Genomic DNA, 20,866 nt, shown 5'->3' with positions numbered 1-20,866 from the left:
CCACCCCTGTTCTGTAAGAATTGAGCCCCATAGGCAGCAGCCAGGGGCAGTGCCTGTGAAACATCTTGGCCCATGGATGTTCCAGTCCTGGGCTTGTTCCCCATGGGTGGCCACTGCGACTAGGTCCAGGCCCCGCAAAGGGCAGGCCTGCTGCTGGCCAGCACCAAATGAAGGCAGGACAGTCACGGCCTCATGGGTTGTGCGTGCTGCACTGTTTTGGGGAATGAGCCAGCAAGTGAAACTTGGCCCTCTCACTAAATATAGAAAAAGGAAACAATATTTAAACAACCAAACACATTTACAGACACAGACATAAAATTTGACATGATGATCTGTCGCGAGCAGAGAGTTTACACTCAGAATCCGGAACAAAGGAGGCAGGCCAAGTACAAGTGGTACGTTTTAGCAAGAGAGATTTATTAGCAATACAAAAACAACTACAGCAAAAGGCGGCGGCTAAGGCTCCAAGGCCAAGCCACCAATACCATTCCATTACACTCTTAAAACTATCTTAATTCTAATAGAAGTAACATTTAGCATCTTATAATGTCAGTGTTCTAGGAGCTTATGCCATTAGGGTATACAACCTGATGCCACTATGTTCTGTCGAACAGGTTCGCTGCTGCGACTTGATTCAGTTCTCGTGTTGTATTCTGACAGCGTGTCTGTCTGCTCCATCCGGGAAGAGTGCCTCGTCGTCTGACAGCGTTTCAGGCAGTCATAGTGACAACGAGATAACTGGCTGCTTCTTCTCAGGGTTTTTATACTTAACTTAACCTTATCATTTCTAATTCACACATTTCTGTTCATCTCGCTTTCTATGTCACTCTTATCACCAACTTGCAGTCGTGGCTGCTCTTAGGTACTACTAAGGTTTTATCTATCACTCACACACATGGTCACACGTCAGCTTTTGGACTGTCAGCCGCTTTCTACACTGGGCTTTGAATCAAGCCCTTACATGTTTATTACACGATCATAAAGCACACAGTCTGATAGGTAAGACAAAAAGCAGTTTCGAAACCTTGACCATGATTGTCATATCTAAGGTCTAAACTATCTTTAACTAAACTATCTTTAACTAAAGCCAACAAATAAACAATGGAAATATATATATATTTCCATAGGTCTAAAAGCATAATATAGCATTTCTATAATTTTTTTTACCAACAGTATCTCACATTTTTAAATTATCCACTTCTTCAATCTAAATACACTTTGCTTAAGGTTGTTGGACCCTCACGCCCAACTTGGGAAGGGGGTCACCATGAGAGACCACACGAGACACAATGCACTGATGCAAAAGCAAAGGTTTATTGCTGACGCGCCAGGGTCCCTCAGCACTGGGGAGGTGAAGGACCCCCAGTGACTGTTACAGACTATTTTTAAAGGCTAAAACCACAAAGCAGGTAGGGTTGCTTATCGAGCTAGACCATATGGACAATGGGGTTGGGAGACCTCTTGTGGGGACTTGGGTGTGGGTCCCTAGGTCGGTTACTAGAAACCATATGGGACCTCTGATATTTGGAAGCTTGCATGTAGCTATTCTGGGAACTAGGGTGGAACTCCTGAGGCTAGCAGTAACGAGAACTGGGAGAAGTCTCTGGGTAGGCAGGGCAAGCAAGCATCTTACATTTTATAATTTTACAATTTCTCAAGGTATTCCAATTGGCAGGAGGCAAGGTTGGCATTTGTTAGTGCATCAACCATTGCTGTGGTAAATGAAGCAGGGGGTCCATACTGAGCACAAGCAGGTCTTTAATTATTTGAACTGTTTCCATTCTATAGGGGCAACTGTTTTACTTGATTGTCCCGAAAATCTAGCACTCCTACAACCAGAGAAGTGAGCTCACTGCTCATCTCTTATACTGTGATTCTAGCTCTCGGCATTCCAGTCTCTAATGGGGACATACTCTGAGGGCTATTTACTAGACTAGAAGCCTTCTATCTCTGTCCACAATGACTTTTCTCAACATCATCATCAATCCTTGTTCTTTCTAACTCTCTCTCTCTCTCTCTCTCTCTCTCTCTCTCTCTCTCTCTCTCTCTCTCTCTCTCTAATTGTTTCTGTCTCTTAGCTAAGCTCACTTCTTCCTCCAGGGCCTGAACCTGTCCCTGAAGGTTTTCTTCCTCAAGAAACTATGGACATACTTCACTGACAAAATCTAAAAATTCATCCAACTGTCCTTTATTTACCCTTATTCCTCGCATTTGAAGCTTGTTTTCCAATATCTCTCTGAATATATCTTTACTATTGTCTGTCCCATATTTGCATTGCTTACCTTGCTGTTTGTCTGAGAAGTGGGCAACTTTAATAGTCCACTTGTCTTTCACTTGTCTTTTCACTTGTCCCTCACTTAATTCCTCATTTTCAGTCTCCTGCTCAGGTGCCAAATGACGTCCCAGCCTGTGGGAAAAATTGAATCAGGGTTCACCTGAAAGAGGGAGTGGGAATTGAAAGTAGGGTACAGAGACATGAGAAATAATGAATCAAGTCAGGAAATTTCTGATCAAGATTCTCTTTAATGCAGATGAATAAGACTTTATGTAGTAAGGTCAATAAGATCTATTCTGATGCCTCTCTTCCTAGCTCCCAGGCAAGAAGAACACAATAGCCTGAATAGCTCCCTGTAAGAACTTCCTATTTTTAAATAGCTCTCTGAAAGGATTTCCTTAACCCTCTAGGTGTTTCTCAGTAGGGACTTCCCTACCTTTTTCAAAGGTAAATAGTCCAAGGATGGGCTGGAACACAAAGACCTCCTCTGGCAAAGCTCAGCAACTGGAAGGTCACAGTGTGCAGCCTAAGCATGAAATTTCTGACATGGCAGAATTTACAACAGCTTCCCACAGGTGACTGTATCCATATCAGTAACAGACTCTGATGTACTTATTAAGGGAACCACATGGATACTGAGCTGTCTATCAGCTCCATAAGTGTAGGGGGCCTAGTTCCAGTCCATGTATGTACTTAGGTTAGGGGATTCAGTCTCTATGAGACCCAATGAGTCTAGATTATTTGATTCTGTTGATATTCTTGTGGAGTTCCTGTCTCCTTTGGGTCCCTCTAGCCTTCCCCCAACTCTTCCACAAGATTCCAAGATCTGTCTAATGTTTGGCTATGGGTCTCAGCATCTGTTTTTATCTGCTGCTGGGTGAAACTTCTGAAAGGACAACTACTTTGACTCATGTGTGCAAGCATAGCAGAGTATCATTAATAGTGACAGGGGTTGGCTCTCTCCCATGGAGTGGCCTCAAGTTGGGCCAGTCATTGGTTTGCTATTTCCATAAACATTGCTACATCTTTATCCTTGACTCTGTTATAGGCATGGTAAATTTTGGGTCAAAAGTTTTGTGTGTGGGTTGGTGTCCCATTATTGGAAATCCTGCCTGGCTTATAGGGGATGACCACTTAAGTCTCTGTATCTCTGCTAGGAGTCTTAGCTTGAGTCACCCCATGTACTCCAAGAAGCCTTTTATGATACAGGTCTCCTGCTTGTCTTAGATACCCCCATCCTTTGGATTCCTATCACTCCCCAAGCCCTATTGCCTCCCATCTCATAACCTTGCTTTCTTGCACCTGGTTACTTCCCTTGTTTCCTTCCCAAACCCCTTTTCCACCAAGGTCCTTCTCTTCATCTATACACAGGCAGACAGACAGATGTTTGTACACACACAAACACACACACACACACACACACACACACAGCACACACACACAGCACACAGCACACATACAGCACACAAAGCACACACACAGATATACACACATACTTCTATGCTCATTATTCCTGGTTTACTCACAATCCTTGATGTTACTAATTATACAAATGATAAATGGAATGAGAATGAAGCTAGGGAAAGACCATCCTTTACAATATCTACAAATAATGTAAAGCATCTCTTTATAACTCTAACCAAGCTAGTTAAAGACCTGTATGACAAGAACTTGTAGTATCTGAAGAAAAAAAATTGAAGAAGATATCAGGAGAGGAAAAAAATCTCCCATGGTCATGAATCAGTAGGATTAAGATAGAAACAAGGCCATCTTACCAAAAGCAACCTAAATATCCAATGCAATTCCCCTCAAAATTTCAGCATCATTATTTATGGACTTGAAAGAGAAATTCTCAAGTTCATATGGAAGAATTAAAAAACCAGGATAGCAAAAACAAGCCTGTACAACAAAAGAACTTAATGGATGTTTCACCATCCATGGTTTGAAGTTGTACAGAAAAGTAATAATAATAAAAACTACATGGTATTGCCATAAAAGAGACAGGTGTCAATGGAACTGATTTGAAGACCCATAAATGAAGCCACCACCTATGGACTACAGATTTTTGACAAAGTAGTCAAAACCATACAGTGGAAAAGGGAATCATCTACAGCAAATGGTGTTGGTCTAACTAGAGGTCTACATGGAAAAGAGTTCAAATAATCCATGTTTATCACCCAACACAAAGTTTATGTCCAAGTGGATCAAAAACCTCAATATAAAACCAGAAATTCTAAATCTAATGGAAGCAAAAGTGGGAAATAGCCTTGAACATGATGCCACAGGAGACAACTTTCTAAGCAAAACACCTAGAGCCCAGGCTCTAAATCACCAATTAATAAGTGGGACCTCATGAAACTGAAAAGCTTCTGTAACTGAAAGAGACCATGATGAGAACAAAATGGCAACCTACAGATCAGGAAAAGATCTTTACCAAAGGTTGGCTAATATCAAAAACATAGAAAAAACTGAAGAAATTAAAGACCAGCAAATCAAATAACCCAATTAAGAAATGGTGTTCAGAGCTAAACAGACAATTTCCAACAGAGGAATATCGAGTGGCAGAGAAACACTTGAAATGCTCAACATCCTTAGCCATGTGGGAAATGCAAATCAAAATGCTCTGAGAGTCCTTCTTACACCCATCAGAATGATTAAGATCAAAAGCTCAAGTGACAATACATGTTGGCTAGGATGTGAAGAAAGGGAAACACTGCTCTGTTGTGGGTGGGAGTGCAAACTTGTACAACCACATTGGAAATCAATCTGGTGCTTTCTCAGAAAATGTGGATTAGTGATGCCTCAAGACTCAGTTATACCACTCCTGGGCATTTACCTGAAAGATGGTCCAGCGCACAACAAGGACATTTGCTCAACTATGTTTATAGCAGCCTTATTTGTAATACTTAGAACCTGGACACAACCTAGATGTCCCTCAATCGAAGAATGGGAAACTGTGGTATGTCCAGACTTACCAGACAGTCCACTGAGACCCTCGGACCCCTAGGGAGAGAATAGGGGGACCAGAGACGCAAGGAACGGACAGCAAGTCAAAGAATCTGATCAAGCTGACAAAATTTTATTTTCCTCAGGCTGCTTATAAGCACAAGGCAGAATGTGGGGTGGGGGCAGAGGGGGAGCTAGAGTGACAGCGAGGTCAGCCCCCTGCTGCTGCATATCACAAGGGCAGCCCCCTGTGCTGCATCTCGCACAATGTTCCCTTCATAGTCAGGTAGCCCTGAGCTGGCAATTTCCAAGAAGCATGAGACAGTAGGACTGGAGCTAACCTAGGTGAAACAGATCTATATCTTATTACTGAGAAACCCAAAGACAGAAGGTCTCCTGGAGAATTTTCCGAGATGTCACCAAAAGGGAGCAAGCAGGAGAGGTTTTATCAAGCAGAACACAGGGGGTGCAAATGGCCATATTTGCTGAAAGCGCCCCCATCAGTGGTACATTAAAACAATGGAATACTACTAAGCTATTAAAAAAGGAAATCTTAAAATTTGTAGGCAAATGAAGGGAACTAGAAAGGATCATCCTGAGTGAGGTAACACAGATCCAGAAAGGCACATATGGTATATACTCACTTTTAAGAGGATATAAGCTCAATATGAATGTCCTCTGAGAGCCTCCACTCAGGAGGAGACCGGGACAGATGCTGGGACTTGCTGCTGGAATCCAGGTGAGAATGGTATTGAAAAATGGGGGGATAAAGTACCTAAAGTTCCAGGAACCCTATAATAAGACCATTAAGGCTGGCAGATATGGACCCAGGGGCCTTGCACAAACTACTGAACCAACCCAGAACAATGCATGCAGTAAACTTAGATGCCCTGTTCAGATCTAGCTAATGTACACCTCATCCTTCATGGTTTTGGGAAAGCAAGGACTGCCTCTGACATGAACTCTGGTGCCCCCAATCTGACCACTTCCCCTTGGTGGGGAGGCCCAGTAGTACACAGAGGACAGAGAAGCAGTCTCTTAAGATGAGACTTGATAGGCTGTGGTCATATGGTGGGGGAGAAGGTCCCCTTCTGTCAGAGGTCTAGGGGAGGGAAATGGAGTGAAAGAGAGAAGAAGAGGATGAAAGGGAAGCTAAGAGTGAGAGCACAACAACCAGGATGTAATCTGAATAAACTATTTTTAAAAATTAAAAAAAAAAAAAAGAACTCAGGCTAAAGCCCTTTTTGGTTACTCCTTATAGGAGAGGTAATTAATACATTTTTTCCCTCTTTTTCTTTCTGGGTGACTCTGATTCTGGTACTTCTTCTTTTTTTTTTCCATAATGTCAGGAATTATTGAATTACGATAAAATCAAAAGATATGGTGGTGGTCACATTGGGAGCAACTTGCCACATTCCAAGATACCCCAAGCCAAGGAAAATGCAGGTTCTTTTATTCCAGTCTTAATTACTAATATCAACTCTCAGATCACACATTACACATCACACTGTAAATATCTATATGTAGGTTATAGAACAAGTACAAAACTTTAAAGGGGCCACAGCAGAATTCAAGGTGTTTTGGAGGCCCAGATAGCAGGAAGCTCATACAGATGCAGGGAGGATAAGATGATGGACCAGCTGGAGGCTTGCTGGAGACCCTGATGCTGCAGAGAGCCAAGCAACAGCAGCAGCACTGAGCGGCAGGAGCAGTGCCTGCACAAGACACACCACACCCTTCCCTCAGCCTTTTGTGCCCAATATAAATTCTTTAATTTGTTTTTTTAAAAACCCTCTCCTCCCCATGTAGGTGTGCATTCAGAGGGTAAATTCTGGGGTGTCAGTTCTCTCTCTGCACTGTGGGTTCCCAGGATTAAACAGAACTCATCAGATTTCCAAGCCTAGCCCTTTTTTCTTTTACTCATTGAGGCATCTGGTTGGCTCCTCTGGTATGATTTAAATATGCCTGTGGATTCTTACAGTCCCAATTCACCTTGTTAAGTATACGCAGGGGTCTTTCTAACTTTAGTAATAAGTATTTCTTGGTCTGTGGTGTCTGGGTGATTCTGGACAGGTGGTGGATGACCAAGGTGCACAGTGATCCTCTAGTCTCAAAATACAGTCAAAATCCGCATGTAAAATGGAGTCTCTTGGTCAGCATCTCTAGTAATAGCAAAAACTGATCTCTGGAATGTGCAGACAGGAGCCTGCCCCCATACCCTCAGCAGCCTTAGATGTCCTTAGTGCCCTGTCACAATCCCTTCTTACACAGCTCCCTCCTAGGTGCCCTGGCCCATCCAGTGCGTTTGCTCCTTTCTTCAGGCAGGTCCCTTAGTAGTTTCCTATCCCTGGAACCAACATGGTCCAGCTTAATCAGGCCTAGGGTGGAGGGTGGACGTAGCACCAGGAGGGCATGTTGATAGGGACAGGTTGTAATACGGTCTAAGGCTTTCTATTTCTCGATTGCTTGCCCCTACCCACCCACCTGGGATTCTTTTTTTATTATGAATTTATTCATATTACATCTCAATGGATATCCCCTCCCTTGTATCCTCCCATTCCTCCCTCCCTCCCATTTTCCCCTTACTCCCCTCCACTATGACTGTGACTGAGGTGGGACTTCCTCCCCCTGTATATGTTCATAGGGTATCAAGTCTCTTCTTGGTAGCCTGCTATCCTTCCTCTGAGTGCCACCAGGTCTCCCCACTCAGGGGATGTGGTCAAATATGAGGCACCAGAGTATGTGTGAAAGTCAGACCTTACTCTCCACTCAACTGTGGAGAATGTTCTGTCCATTGGCTAGATCTGGGTAGGGGTTTGAAGTTTACAGCTTGTATTGTACTTGGCTGGTGCCTTGGTTTGAGTGGGACCCCTGGGCCCAAATCTGCCCATCATAATTTTCTTCTTGTAGATTTCTAGGATCCTCTGGATCCTTCAACTTTGCCATTCTCCCATGCTTCTCTCATCTAGAGTCCCAATAGGATGTCCTCTCCTCTGTCCCAGTTTCCTGGTTAGTGAAGACTTTCATGGGACATGCCACTTGGGCTAGTATGCAGATATAAGTGAGTATATACCATTTGAGTCTTTCTGCTTCTGGGTTAACTCACTCATTATGATCATTTCTAGCTCAATCCACAAATTTGTCCACAAATTTTGGGAATTCCTTGTTTTTTAATAGCTGAGTAGTATTCCATAGTGTAAATGTACCACAGTTTCTGTATCCATTCTTCTACTGAGGGACACTTAGGTTGTTTCCATGTTCTGGCTATTATGGATAAGGCTGCTATGAACATGGTTGAGCAAGTTTTCTTGTTGTGTGCTGGAGCATCTTCTGGGTATATTCCAAGGAGTAGAATAGCTGGGTCTTGAGGAAGCCCTATTCCCAGTTTTCTGAGATAGCACCAGATAGATTTGCAAAGTGGCTGTACTAGTTTGCATTCCCACCAGCAATAAAGGAGTGTTCCTCTCTCTCCACATCCTCGCCAGCATGTGGTGTCGCTTGAATTTTTGATCTTAGCCATTCTGATGGGTGTAAGATGGAATCTCAGAGTTGTTTTGATTTGCATTTCCCTGATGATTAAGGAGGTTGAGTATTTCTTTAAGTGTTTCTCAGCCATTTTATATTCCTCTGTTGAGAATTCTGTTTAGTTCCGAGCCCCATTTCTCAATTGGGTTATTCGGTTTGGTGGTGTTTAATTTCTTGAGCTCTTTGTATATTTTGGACATTAGGCCTTTGTCAGATGTAGGGTTGGTGAAGATCTTTTCCCAGTCTGTAGGCTGTCGCTTTGTTCTCTTGAAAGTGTCTCCTGCCTTACAGAAGCTTTCAGCCTCATGAGGTCCCATTTATTAATTGTTAACATTAAGGCCTGGGCTGTTGGTGTTCTGTTCAGGAAATTGTCTCCTGTGCTAATGTGCTCCAGGCTCTTCCACACTTTTTCTTCTATCTGACTTAGTGTCTCTGGTTTGATGTTGAGGTCTTTGATCTACTTGGATTTAAGTTTTTTGCAAGGTGACAAGTATGGGTCCAGTTGCATTTATTTTACACATAGACATCCAGTTAGACCAGCACCATTTCTTGAAGATGCTATCCTTTTTCCATTGAATAGAATTGGCTTCTTTGTCAAAAATCAAGTAACCATATGTGTGTAGATTCATATCTGGGTCTTTCATTCAATTCCACTGATCAACGAGCCTGTTGATGTGCCAGTACCATGCTGTTTTAATTACTGTTGCTTTACAATACAACTTGAGATCAGGTATGGAGATTCTTCCAGAGGATCTTTTATTGTACAAGATTGTTTTAGCTATTCTGGGTTTTTTGTTTTTCCATACAAAGTTCAGAATTGAACTTTCAATGTCTTTAAATTTTTGTGTAGGTATTTTGATAGAGATTGCATTGAAGCTGTAGATTGCTTTTGGTAAGGTGGCCATTTTTGCTATATTAATTCTCCCAATCCATGAGCAAGGAAGATCATTCCATCTTCTCATGTCATCTTCAATCTCTTTCTTCAGAGTTTTGAAATTTTTTTCAAACAAGTTCTTTACTTGCTTGGTTAGAGTAACTCCTAAATATTTTATATTGCTTGTGGCTAATGTGAAGGGTGTGGTTTTCCTAATTTCTTCCTCTGCAAGCTTGTCATTTGTGTATGGGAAGGCTACAGACTTTTTTGAGTTAATTTTGTATCCAGCCAATTTGCTGAAGGTGTTTATCAGCTGTAGGAGTTCTCTGGTGGAATTTTGAGGGTCACTTATGTAGACTATCATATCATCAGCAAATAGGGATAATTTGACTTCCTCCTTTCCCATTTGGATACCCTTGATCTCCTTTTGTTGTCTTATTGCTCTGGCTAGAACTTCAAGTACTATATTGAAGAGATATGGAGAGAGTGGACAGCCTTGCCTTGTTCCTGATTTTAGAGGAATTTCCTTGAGTATCTCACCATTTACTTTGATTTTGGCTATTGGCTTGCTGTATATAGCCTTTATTATGTTGAGGAAAGTGCCTTGTATCCCTGATCTCTCTAAAACTGTAAACATGAATGGGTGTTGGATTTTATCAAATGCTTTCTCTGCATCTAAAGAGATGATCATGTGGTTTTTTATCTTTAGTTTGTATATATGGTGGATTACATTGATGTATTTCCATATATTAAACCATCCCTGCATGCCTGGAATGAAGCCTACTTGGTCATGATGAATGATATCTTTGATGTGTTCCTGTATTCGTTTTGCAAGTATTGTATTTAGTATTTTTGCATTGATGTTCATAAGAGAAATCTGTCTGAAATTCTCTTTCTTTGTTGGATCTTTGTGAGGTTTAGGTATCAATGTGACTATGGCTTCATAGAATGAATTTGGTGATGTTCCATCCATTTCCATCTTTTGGAGTAGCTTGAAGAGTATTGGTATTATCTTGCCCTTGAGGGTCTGGTAGAATTCTACACTGAAACCATCTGGCCCTGGGCTTTTTTTGCTTGGGAGACTATCAATGATTGCTTCTATTTCTGTAGGGGAAATGGTACTATTTAGCTTGTTTATCTGTTCTTCACTCAGTTTTGGCAAGTGAAATTGATCAAGAAAATTGTCCATTTCCCTTAGATGTTCAAATTTTGTGGCATATATGCCTTCGAAGTACGATCTTATGATTCTTTGTATTTCTTCAGTATCTGTTGTTATATCTCCCAATTCATTGATGATTTTGTTGATTTGGATACTGTCTCTCTTCCTTTTAGTTAGTTTGGCTAATGGTTTGTCTATCTTGTTGATTTTCTCAAAGAACCAGCTCTTGGTTTTGTTGATTCTTTGGACTGTTTTCTTAGTTTCTAATTTGTTAATTTCACCCCTGAGTTTGATTATTTCCAGACATCTACTCCTTTTGAGTGTTTCTGCTTCTTTATTTTTCTAGGGCTTCCAGTTGTGTCATTAAGATGCTTATGTGCGATGTTTCCAGTTTCTTTTTAAAGGCACTTAGTGCTATGAATTTTCCTCTTAGCACTGCTTTCAATGTATCCCACAAATTTGGGTATGTTGTTCCTTCATTTTCAGTGAATTTCAGAAACTCCTTGATTTCTTTCTTTATTTTTTCCCTGACCCAGGTGTCATTTAGCAGAGAGTTGTGTATGTAGCCTTTTTGTTATTTCTGTTGTTGTTGAATTGCAGCCTAAGACCATGCTGATCTGATAGGATACAAGGCATTATTTCAGTCCTCTTGTATCTGTTGAGGCTTGCTTTGTGACCTAAGATGTGACCAATTTTGGAGAAGGTTCCATGGGGTGCTGAGAAGAAGGTATATTCCTTCTTGATTGGGTGAAAGGTTCTATAGATATCCGTTAGATCCATTTGATTCATGGCATTGGTTAATGATGTTATTTCTCGGCTTAGTTTCTGTTTCAATGACCTATCTTTCCGTGAGAGTAGGGTGTTGAAGTCTCCCACTATTATTGTGTGGGGATTGGTGTGTGGTTTAAGCTTCATTAGCAGATATTTTACAAATGTGGGTGCCCTTGTATTGGGAGCATAAGTGTTCAGAATTGTGATGTCATCTTGGTTGACTTTACCTTTGATGAGTATGAAGTGTCCTTCCTCATCCCTTTTGATTAATTTTGGTTGAAAGTCTATTTTGTTTGATATTAAAATGGCTATGCCTGCTTGCTTCTTGTGACCATTGGCTTGGAATATTTTTTCCAACCTTTTACTCTGAGGTAATGCCTATCATTATGGGTGAGATGTGTTTCTTGAATGCAGAAGAATGTTGGCTCTTGTTTATGCACCCATTCAGTTAGTCTGTGTCTTTTTATTGGAGAATTGAGACCATTGATGTTAAGAATTATTAATGACCAGTAACTGTTGAGATTCTTAATTTTGATGTTGGTTCCAGTTGAACGTTTGTGTAGTTGTGTTTTTGCCATAGTATAGTTATCTATTTCCTGAGTAGTTTTGGTTGTAGCTTGTCCCTTTGGGATGAAGTTTTTCTTCTAGTACCTTCTGTAAAGCTGGATTTGTGGATAGGTACTGTTTGAATTTGTTTTTGTCATGGAATATTTTGTTTTCTCCATCAATGGTTATTGATAGTTTTGCTTGGTAAAGTAGTCTGGCCTGGCATCTGTGGTCTCTTAGGGTTTGCAGGATCTCTGTCCAGGCCCTTCTGGCTTTTATGGTCTTTGCTGAGAAGTCAGGTGTAATTCTGATAGGTTTGACATTAAATGTTATTTGGCCCTTTTCCCTTGCAGCTTTTAATATTTTTTCTTTGTTCTGTATGTTTTGTTTTTTTATTATTATGTGATGAGCAGTTTTTCTTTTCTGGTCTATGCTATTTGGTGTTCTGTAGGCCTCTTGTATGTTTATAGGCATCTCTTTCTTTAGATTGGGGAAATTTTCTTCTATGATTTTGTTGAGAATAGTTTCTGGGCCTTGGAGTCTGATACCTTCCCTTTCTTCAATGCCTATTATCCTCAGATTTATTCTTTTCATGGTGTCCTTGATTTCTTGGATGTTTTGTGTCAGAAGTTTTCCAGATTTGGCATTTTCTTTAATGGTTGCTTCAAGATCTGTGGTTGTATCTTCTAGACCTGAGATTCGTTCTTCCATCTCTTGGATTCTGTTAGAAAAGCTCACCTCTGTGTTGCTTGCCTTCTTCTCTGAGGTCTCACATTCTCGTTTTTCTTCTGTGTGTTTATCATTGAATTCATTTTTATCTTCAGATCTTGAACTGATTTTTTTTATTTCTTTCATCTGATATTTTGTATATTCCTGAGTTTCTCCCATGGCCTCTTTATAGGTCTTCAGAGCTTGAACCATTTTAATTGATTTCTTTCATCTTGTTGTTTGTATTTTCCTGAAAATTTTTCAAATCCACTCTATGGGCTTCCTTTATGTCTCTCACCTGTTTGGCTATGTCTTCTTGCATTTGATTACGAATTTTATTTGTTTCCTCTATTATCATCCTCATTACTAAGGATTTGAGATCATTTTCTTGTATTTCCATTGTGTTTGAGCTCTCTGGGTTGTTTTCTTTGAGCTAGCTGGGATCTGGAGATGCCATATTGTTTTGGGTTTGTTTTGAGTATGCTTTATATGCTGTCCTTTAGACATCTTGCCTTCTCTGTTTTTCTTGGTTAGTTTCCAGAGTTGGGTGGAGGGAGTCTGATGATAGATTCACCTGTTTTCTCACAAGTTCCCTAGGCCAGAAGCTCAGATGCTTCGCTGGTGTGGATGGCAGGAGGCTAGCCCTGTCATTTTGGACTCACACAGCCAGTGATCCTCAGCTCCCCTGTACTGTGGGACTTGCAATCATTCTGGGCCTCTGCATGTACATTGAGTCAGGTCAAAGTGTCCACAGCCTTCTGGGTCCCCTGCCAAGACCTGCCAGGGAAACTAGGCCTGAACCATGTGTCAAGCTCTGCTAGATTCTCAGGGACTGGACCATCTGCCGAGCTCAGCTAGGGACTCTGGGCCCAAAATGCATGCAGAGTCCAGCCAGAGTTTCAAGGCTGGGACTTTGCGTCAAGCCCAGCTAGGTTCTTTGGGCTCAAAGTGCATGCCATTGTCAATTACAGTCTCCAGGCTCAAACCTTCAGCCAAGCTCAGCCAGGAATTCTGGACCCAAACTGCACACAAGGTCCATCCAGAGTCTCAGGGCCGGGACTGCGCAAAACACTCAGCTAGAGTCTCTGGGCCCAACCTGCCGGCCAAGCGCAGTTAGGGACTCTGGCCCCAAACTGCACGCCGATCTCCACTGGAGTCTCAGGGGCGGAATTACGCACCGAGCTCAGCCAGGGACTCTGGACCCACACAGCACACTGAATTCAGCCAGGGACTCCGGGCCTAAAATGCGCGGAGGGTCCAACCAGAGTCTCAGGGCCACGATGTGCCCAAAGTTCAGCTAAAGTCTCTGGGCCCATACTACTCGGCAAGACCTGCTAGGGACTCTGGGCCAAATCTGCACACTGAACTCAGCCTGTGTCACAGCAGCAGAAAGGCGTGCTGAGCTGAACTAGTGTCTCTGTGGTGGAACTGCGCACTGAGTTGAGCTTGGGACTCAGGGGCTGAACTGCCCGCCGAGTACAGTTTGGGTCTCAGGGCACCACATGGCCCAAATCCTGCCCAGAGTCCCCTCTCCCACCATAACAATCACCTCTGCCAGAGGGTTTCGAGCTGCAAACCTCAGCCACTGCCACCGCTGCCACTGCTGCCACTGCTGCTCTAATCTGAGAAAATTCGTGTTCCTCCCATGTGCAGGGGCACGCAGGTCCTCTGCACTCTGGTCCCTTAGAACCATGGAGCACTCCTGCTGCAGTGGTGTGGGGACTTCGGTGTTCCTGGTTCAGAATTCTGTGCAATTCCCTTAATTTTTTACTGGAGTTTCTAAACAGGGTCCACACTGCTCGCCGCCATCTTGGATCTTCCCTGTTACTTCTTAAGTTTAAGAACTTTGTTATTTTGAAATCTTTCCCGAGTTGCAGTGTTGGTCTCCGTTTTTCAGAGTCTTGCCTCACTAATCCTTGGGATCAAATTTTCTTTCTTCTAAACATTCATTCTGCTGAACCTTACTTCCATAGACTAGTTTTGAATATTTCATTCCTATTACAAATGCCCTATCTATATTGTTTTTGATAAAAAAAATCTCTTTCTTATTTAATTCATTATTCTTAATTTTCCAGTATTAGCTCCATTTTAAGCCTGTTTTAGCCTTCTGAACTTGCATATTAAAATATTGTGTGAAGACCAATAGTTTTCCTGCATGCACCTCTGAGCATTACATGTATTCAAGGTGCTCACAGTTGTCAGTACAAGATGTCGGATACCTGAAAATAGGTAAAGAGAGTGTGAGAAGCCATGTGGATGCTGGGAATAGAACCAAGATCATCAGAAAGAATAGCCATACAACTGAGTCACCTCTGCTGACCTGACCTAATTGCTATTCTCTTTTGAAATTATTTTTATTGACCTAATGTTTCACCGTGAAAACCATGCCTTGCCCTATGACATACTGTGAGATATCATCTGGGCCATTTAGGCCACATGACACAATTGCAGACAGATTGACACATTTGAGATTCATAAGTCTCTCACCATACATTTGTTCACCTGATCCTTTGAACACAGCTCATTCCTTTTCCAGAGATGCCATGGATGGCTAGGTACCTGAAACTAAACAACATGCTCCTCACACCACTTCTCTCATTCTTCCTCACAGAGGGGATTTTTTTTATCACTTTCATAATGGGCAGCTTGGGACTTGAAAGACAGTACCTGCTTGAAGAGGCCCCAGTTACTGAACTTTAGAGCCTACGTGTTTACATCACTCCCATTCTTCAGAGATGTCTCCACTCCCAACCTCCACCATTTATTGCATTTTCCTTATGTACTAATACAGTGATTCTCAACATGTGGGTCATGACCACTTTGGCGTCATATATCAGGTATCTTTTATATGAAACATTTACATTACAATGCATAACAGTAGCAAAGCTACAGTTATAAAGTAGCAACAAAATAATTTTATGGTTGATATCACCACAACATGAGGAATAGTATTACAAAGTCTCATCTAGGAAGTTTGAGAATGCCTGCACTAATGGTGAAACAGGTAAGATTCTCCTGCCTACACTGGTATTGAACATCCTAATAAAGCTTTCCATGCTAGCTACAACAGAGTCATACAGAGACAGCTTGAACTCCCTGAGAGCTGATGGCCCCCGATTCTCTGCCTTCACTAGACATCACGTTAGCAAACTTGCTTTTTAAAAGGGACTTATGTCTAGGGAAAGAAACACAGATGCTCACTCAAAGCTTAATGGTGAATCTATGAATGAAGGTTAAAGAAGAAATTTCAAGTTCTAAAGAGAATTGGACTTTGGTGGAATGAGGTGAGGGGAAAATTACTGAAATATTACTATTACACAGTGTACCTTTCCACATATGGGTGCACTGGCTCTCCTCCATGTTAGTCTTGTTATTTGCCCATGCGTGTCTCCTGTCCAGCAGAAGCTTACTAGATATCAATGTTCTCTATATAAACAGACACTTGATTTTAATGTAGTCCATGACAAAACATTCACAGACTTTCTTCAGCCTCTGTCAGGTCACATGTGTCTGAGTCTCTGGCTCTGTTGAACTTAAAATGCTTCAAGTGGAAACCTGGATAATTTGTTGACACTTGCATACTTATATCTTCTTTTAGGAGTAAATTGATAGATGCCGACTCAATTGATATTCACCTATATCAATGATTTTTGTGGAGTACATTTCATGTTTAATTGAATTTCACTTTAGTTCAAAGGAGAAAAAAATGTAAGAAACACTTCCACAGAGCAAGGTGCATCTTTCCATTGACATTATCATACAGACATCTCAACACAAGTTCATTGAACACACACATCTGCCACCCCTTGACACACTGACATAGGCACCCTCAACTCTTCCTATTGAAATGTTTTTCAGTTCGTGAAGAAGTATGGAAATATAATTAGCCTTGATTTTGGTCACCTCTCATTAGTGATCATAAGTGGACTACCCTTAATCAAAGAAGCTTTAATGCACTTGGAAGAATACTTCTTGAATCGCCCAGTTATACCTTCCAGAAAACATGTCTTTAAAAACAATGGTAAGTTTAATTGGCAGCACTTTTGACTTCAGTGGGTTATTTTAAGCAAGACATGAGTTTGATTGGAATATGGGACATATATTTGGAAAGATGCAGGGAGAGCTGGAGGGAGGGAATGGAAAAGAGATATGACCAAGGTGCATTACACATCCATGGAATTTTCAGAAAAGAAAAAGATGAAGATAATAAATATTACGTTTTTAGTACAATATACCATGTGTATATGATATATTAATGGTATACCTCTGTCTGTAATCTTATATCATGTCTATAAACCAAACCCTTCATGAAATGTTATCTTTAAAATCATCTGGATGTCACATTTCCTAGATGAAAGCAACTGTCAGAGGACTGATAGTGTGTCCCTGCAAGAGGGGCTTGGAGAAATGGCATATCCTGCAGGCTCACTCTACAGACACAGATGGGAAGTAACAGCAGCATCTTCCACAGCCAGACCCGCTGTGAGCTCACTTCCTGTGCCCACTCCACCCATTAGCCTTAGGAACACACTGAGAGCCAGCTTCCTCACACTGCTGCTCTCTTGCTTATGCCATGTTAAACTGCATCCTTAAGGCCAGGGCACACAGGGATCTCTAGCCTTCCAGATAGTGTTAGAATAGACTAGCATGAGTGTGTGAAGCAATCATTGAATCGAGTTATGTGTGTGACAGTTGGAAGCAGATTTAAACTGTATTAACCTATAAAAGCTTCACTTTTAACCATTTCCTAATTACTCCATAAAAATTAACAATTAATTGTACATCATTGATTAGATCATCTGCTAGGAGTAAACAAGTCATCAGCATAAGTGATCAATAGTGAGCATACTCGATACAAGCCATTCTCATTGTGGACACATGGGATCTGAAGGCTGTATTTAGGTCGACATGAAAGTGCTGAGGTTGGCAAGAAAGAGCCCAGCCCTTCATTTTCATCATAACAGCCAGAGAAGCTCTTGAGTGGCGGCGCTAGGTAGAGAAGATCAACCATTCTACATTTTGAGTCTGATTTAGCATGCCAGGTAGAGAACAGAAAAATGATAGCAAAGGTATCATTTTAAGTTATAAAAGAAGTTTGAGCCAGGCATGGGGGTGCACACCTTTAATTCCAGCACTTACAGAAGTAGAGGCAGGGAGCTCACTGTGAGTCCAAGGCAAGACTGGTCTACAACGTGAGTCCAGGATAGCCAGGACTACACAGAGAAACCTTGTCTTGAAAAACCAAAAGAAAAAAAAAGAGGGAGTTTAAACACTTAAGGAGACAAAAAAAAATGGCAGTAAATTAGACTGGAATAGTGACATTAAAACCTCATGGACTGAAGTCATTCAAAAAATGTAGCTATTTGTGTAGAGGGCCTCAATCAAGCCCATACGTGGTCCTGGCTTGGTGTTTCTTCAATATCCATAAGCCATTCTGGGCCCTGGATAGTTGGCTCTGTTGGTCTTCCGGTGAAACTCCTGCCCACTTCAGATCCTTGTATTCTTCACCACCTCCAACCTCTCCACAAGTCTCCCTAGACTTTACCTAATGCTTGGCTGCCCTTCTCTGCATTGGGTTTGATTTGCCACTGGGTGGAAGCTCTCATAGAACAGCTATGCTATGCTAGGCTTAGGCTTCATATAGGTCTTCCTAGTAAGGGGAGCAGGAGCTGTCTCTGACATGGACTCTGCTGTTTGCTTTTTGATCACTTTCCTCCTGGCAGGGCAGCCTTGCCAGAGGAATGGAATAGGATATTCTCAATCCTGGTATGACTTGATGTGCTAGGGTGGGTTGGTGAGGGTACTCCCCTTTTCTGAAGAGTATGGGTTGTGGGAAATGCAGAATGGGGAATGGTGGGGCTAGAAGGAGAGGAGGGAGGGGGGTTTGATCAAGATGTAAAGTGAATAAGTAAACTAATTAAGAAAAGAGAGAGAGAAGCCATCATGGCACGTGACTCAGAGACCAGGAAGATAGAGTTTTGGAGGGACTATCAGAGGGGTGTGTGATGAAAGAGGGAGCAATGATAGGAGACAACATGATGTGTGGTGTCGACTTCTACTTGGGGATTTCAGGAATACAACAATGGTTTCTGTCACCCATGTGCTGACTGTAAATTCCTGTAACTGACCAAGATTACAGTCACCTCCATGACTCAGGAGTGTGTACCTTCTAGGGCAAAACTACAGTTGTTATCAGAAGAGGTTATTTAAACTAAGGATTTCATTATATTTCCTGAAAGAAAATACAGTATAAAAGGGAGGTTTTAGATGTAGTTTAAAAGAACTCCAATGTTTCTGGATTTGATAGAAAAAAAAAATAAAGCAACAAAAGTTACAGGAAATAGCTGACAAAGAAGTAAGTAGAAAATCTGCAGTGGAAGGATCAAGAATGAAAAGGAGTGTTTCAGGAAATAAATAATTGAGTTGATTAAGGAAAACATAGAAAAGAGGTCAGGAGCTAAGTTTAAAGTTTTGAACATTCTTTTGAAAGTAAGACATGGTCAGGAGCATGGATGGCATTGTATGTGCCCTGAGATGCAATGGATGTTGAAAGTAAGACATGGTCAGGAGCACGGATGGCATTGTATGTGCCCTGAGATGCAATGGATGTTGAGCCCATCCTTCTTAACTTCTTGAGACATTTGTCATCTTTTAAAGTCTGTGTTTTGTAGAATCCCTTCTTTACTGCCTTTCTTGGTTCCATATAGAAGTATTTTTTGTCTCATTCTCAGTACTCATTGTGATAAACATACTTTTATGTCTACTAACCAAAGTGGGGGCTTTAGAACCAGAAGAGTGTGAGTTTGAACATTTGGATGCCTACCTACATGTTGTTCTTCTAAGTCTATTTTTCAGTTTGTTATCATGCCTCAGTGTTTTACCAATTGAAACAGATATTTTCTTTTTTAGTGATAAACCTAAAGGGCTCCTGTCAGAGAAAATTTCATAATACATAAAGAGTACTTATTAAACTATGTGCTGTTGTGAATCACCATAACATGTTAGCCACTTGCTTTGGAATTCTCATTAGAAGCTGTGTGTTTCCATATTTGCCCTTCATTTCATCAGTCCATGTGTCTAATACAGTTTTTTAGTACTTACATTGCAATACCATAATACTGGATCTCTTCTTTCTAGGACTTGTCTTCTCCAGTGGACAGACATGGAAGGAGCAAAGAAAGTTCACATTTAAGATACTCAAGAACTTTGGATTAGGGAAGAAGAGCTTAGAGCAGCGTATACAGGAGGAAGGCCACCATCTTGTGGAGGCCCTAAGAGAAGAAGGAGGTGAGCATTTTGCAGGGTGGCGAAGGAGTCTCTGGCCATTTTATTCATTGAACAGATTCTTATTAATTGTCTAAAGCTTGTCCTTGTGACACAGTGTGCAGGACATGGAAGATTTAGTAGTAAACATGTACACATATCCCTGCCCCAGGTGGTATGCAGGTGAATGCACATATGGGTCATTAAACAAAATGCTGAGCTTAAAGTCTGGTTATCTATGTGACTTTCCATATTGACAAAGTCCATGAATCTAACCAGTCCCCATGTAGGTGGCTATAGCCACAGCTTTTCATATTATCCCTTACTATGCATATTTTGTATCAAGAAAAAGGTAAACTTTGTGTGTGTGTGTGTGTGTGAGAGAGAGAGAGAGAGAGAGAGAGAGAGAGAGAAAGACAGAGAGAGAGAGAGAGAGAGAGAGAGAGAGAGAGAGAGAGAGAGAGAGAGGAGGGGGGACCACTACCTTTGAAAGATTCCCAACCCCTCTCTCCACCTCCAGGTCAGCCTTTTGACCCTGAATTCAAGATCGACAATGCAGTTTCCAATATCATTTGCTCCATCATCTTTGGGGAACGATTTGATTATTCTGATGATCAGTTTCAGGACCTGCTGAAGATAGTAGATGAGACCACAAATTTGGAGGCATCAATAATGGTAATTATAAGCTGCCTGCCTCTGCGTGTTTTGGAAAGAATATTGGATTGTGACTGATGCAAAAACAGGGTTTTCATTTTTATTTGGGAGACACTTTGAAGTTAATATACAATATCTTGAAAAT

The 20,866-nt window shown here is 41.5% G+C and overlaps 1 protein-coding gene across 1 annotated transcript in view; it reads left to right on the top strand.

The window, feature by feature from the left end:
- The window catches only part of LOC311600986 (cytochrome P450 2J4-like), a 48,995-nt gene that overhangs the window by 6,975 nt on the left and 21,154 nt on the right, over positions 1–20,866 (top strand). Inside the window, exons 2-4 of the mRNA XM_084788250.1 lie at positions 16,663–16,825; positions 19,942–20,091; positions 20,588–20,742. Coding sequence (XP_084644376.1) covers positions 16,663–16,825; positions 19,942–20,091; positions 20,588–20,742 — 468 coding nt within the window. The remainder of the gene's footprint in view (positions 1–16,662; positions 16,826–19,941; positions 20,092–20,587; positions 20,743–20,866) is intronic.

Source organism: Acomys minous (assembly GCF_964271855.1).
Source record: "Acomys minous genome assembly, chromosome: 1".
Lineage (NCBI taxonomy): Eukaryota > Metazoa > Chordata > Mammalia > Rodentia > Muridae > Acomys > Acomys minous.
Note: the sequence above shows the minus strand (reverse complement) of the source record. Positions and strands in the feature narration are given on the sequence as shown.